The 961-nt window shown below is 49.1% G+C and overlaps 1 protein-coding gene across 1 annotated transcript; it reads left to right on the forward strand.

Moving 5' to 3' along the window:
* Window positions 1–26: 26 nt before the first annotated feature.
* Window positions 27–581, forward strand: AURANDRAFT_67980 (hypothetical protein; the record flags this gene model as incomplete). Its single annotated transcript, XM_009043585.1, has 1 exon — window positions 27–581. The coding sequence occupies one exon, from the start codon at window positions 27–29 to the stop codon at window positions 579–581; it is 555 nt and encodes a 184-aa protein (XP_009041833.1).
* Between the last annotated feature and the right edge of the window lie 380 nt (window positions 582–961).

Here is a 961-nt window from a genome sequence, read left to right on the forward strand (position 1 = left end):
ATCGTTTGAAACACAGGAATCCAGGCATGGCCTGCGACTGCTCGTTTGGAACAGAAAAAGGAATCCCATGTAGGCATGCTTATGTCGCGACCAAAAAAAATGGGCAATATCTCTATAATTTGACAGATAGAAAGTACACAACGCGGGCATGGAAAGACGTGTACTGTGCGGAAGAGGCAGACGGAACCCTTGTCGTCGAATCTCTACGTATTCCGAACATGCATGATGTGAAACGCCATATAGACTTGAAAGATACCAAACTCTGCATGCCCCCCGCCTACAGGCCCCGTGCCGGGCGCCCAAGCGTCAAAAGAAAAGAGAGGACGAAGAAGGCCCAGGGAAACGGAAAGGAAAAAAAGGGGCATTATTGCCATTGCTGCTTCAGATTCGTCACTGACCACACTAAAAAGAATTGTCCTGAGAGGGATGCTTTGGAACTGGTGGATAATTTGGAGCCGATGTTGGCAGAAAAAAGCGACAAGGCCCCAGCCGAAAATGGCGATGCGCCATTACCCGAGGATATAGCATGGCAAGCGAATGAATCGGTCCCTGATGAATTTAGAAATTATGCTCCTTCTTGAACTGCACAAAATGACCTGTGCAGGTGATCTGCCACCTCACCTTTTAGAGATTTTTTTCGCGGGGGTAGTCTAATAATGATATTTTGCACGCTTTGCTGGTCGTGCTAAAGGAGGGTTGCTTCGGGCGAAAATTTCGAGGGAGGCAGCCCCTTTTGCAAAAAGAATGCTGGGATGCTGGGTTTGGCGTGTCTTTGAGGCAGCGTGACGTCCTGTCTGCCTCAACAGGCTGAGGAGGAGGATGATCACACTCAACCTTTGAGGAAGCTGGTGGCTTTCCTGCTCAGGAAGCTGAGGAGGATGATGATCACACTCAAGGGAGGAAGATGGTGGCTGTGCTCAGGAAGCAGCTGAGGAGAATGATGATCATACTCAACCTTTGA

This window comes from Aureococcus anophagefferens (genome assembly GCF_000186865.1).
Source record: "Aureococcus anophagefferens unplaced genomic scaffold AURANscaffold_59, whole genome shotgun sequence".
Taxonomy (NCBI): Eukaryota; class Pelagophyceae; order Pelagomonadales; family Pelagomonadaceae; genus Aureococcus; species Aureococcus anophagefferens.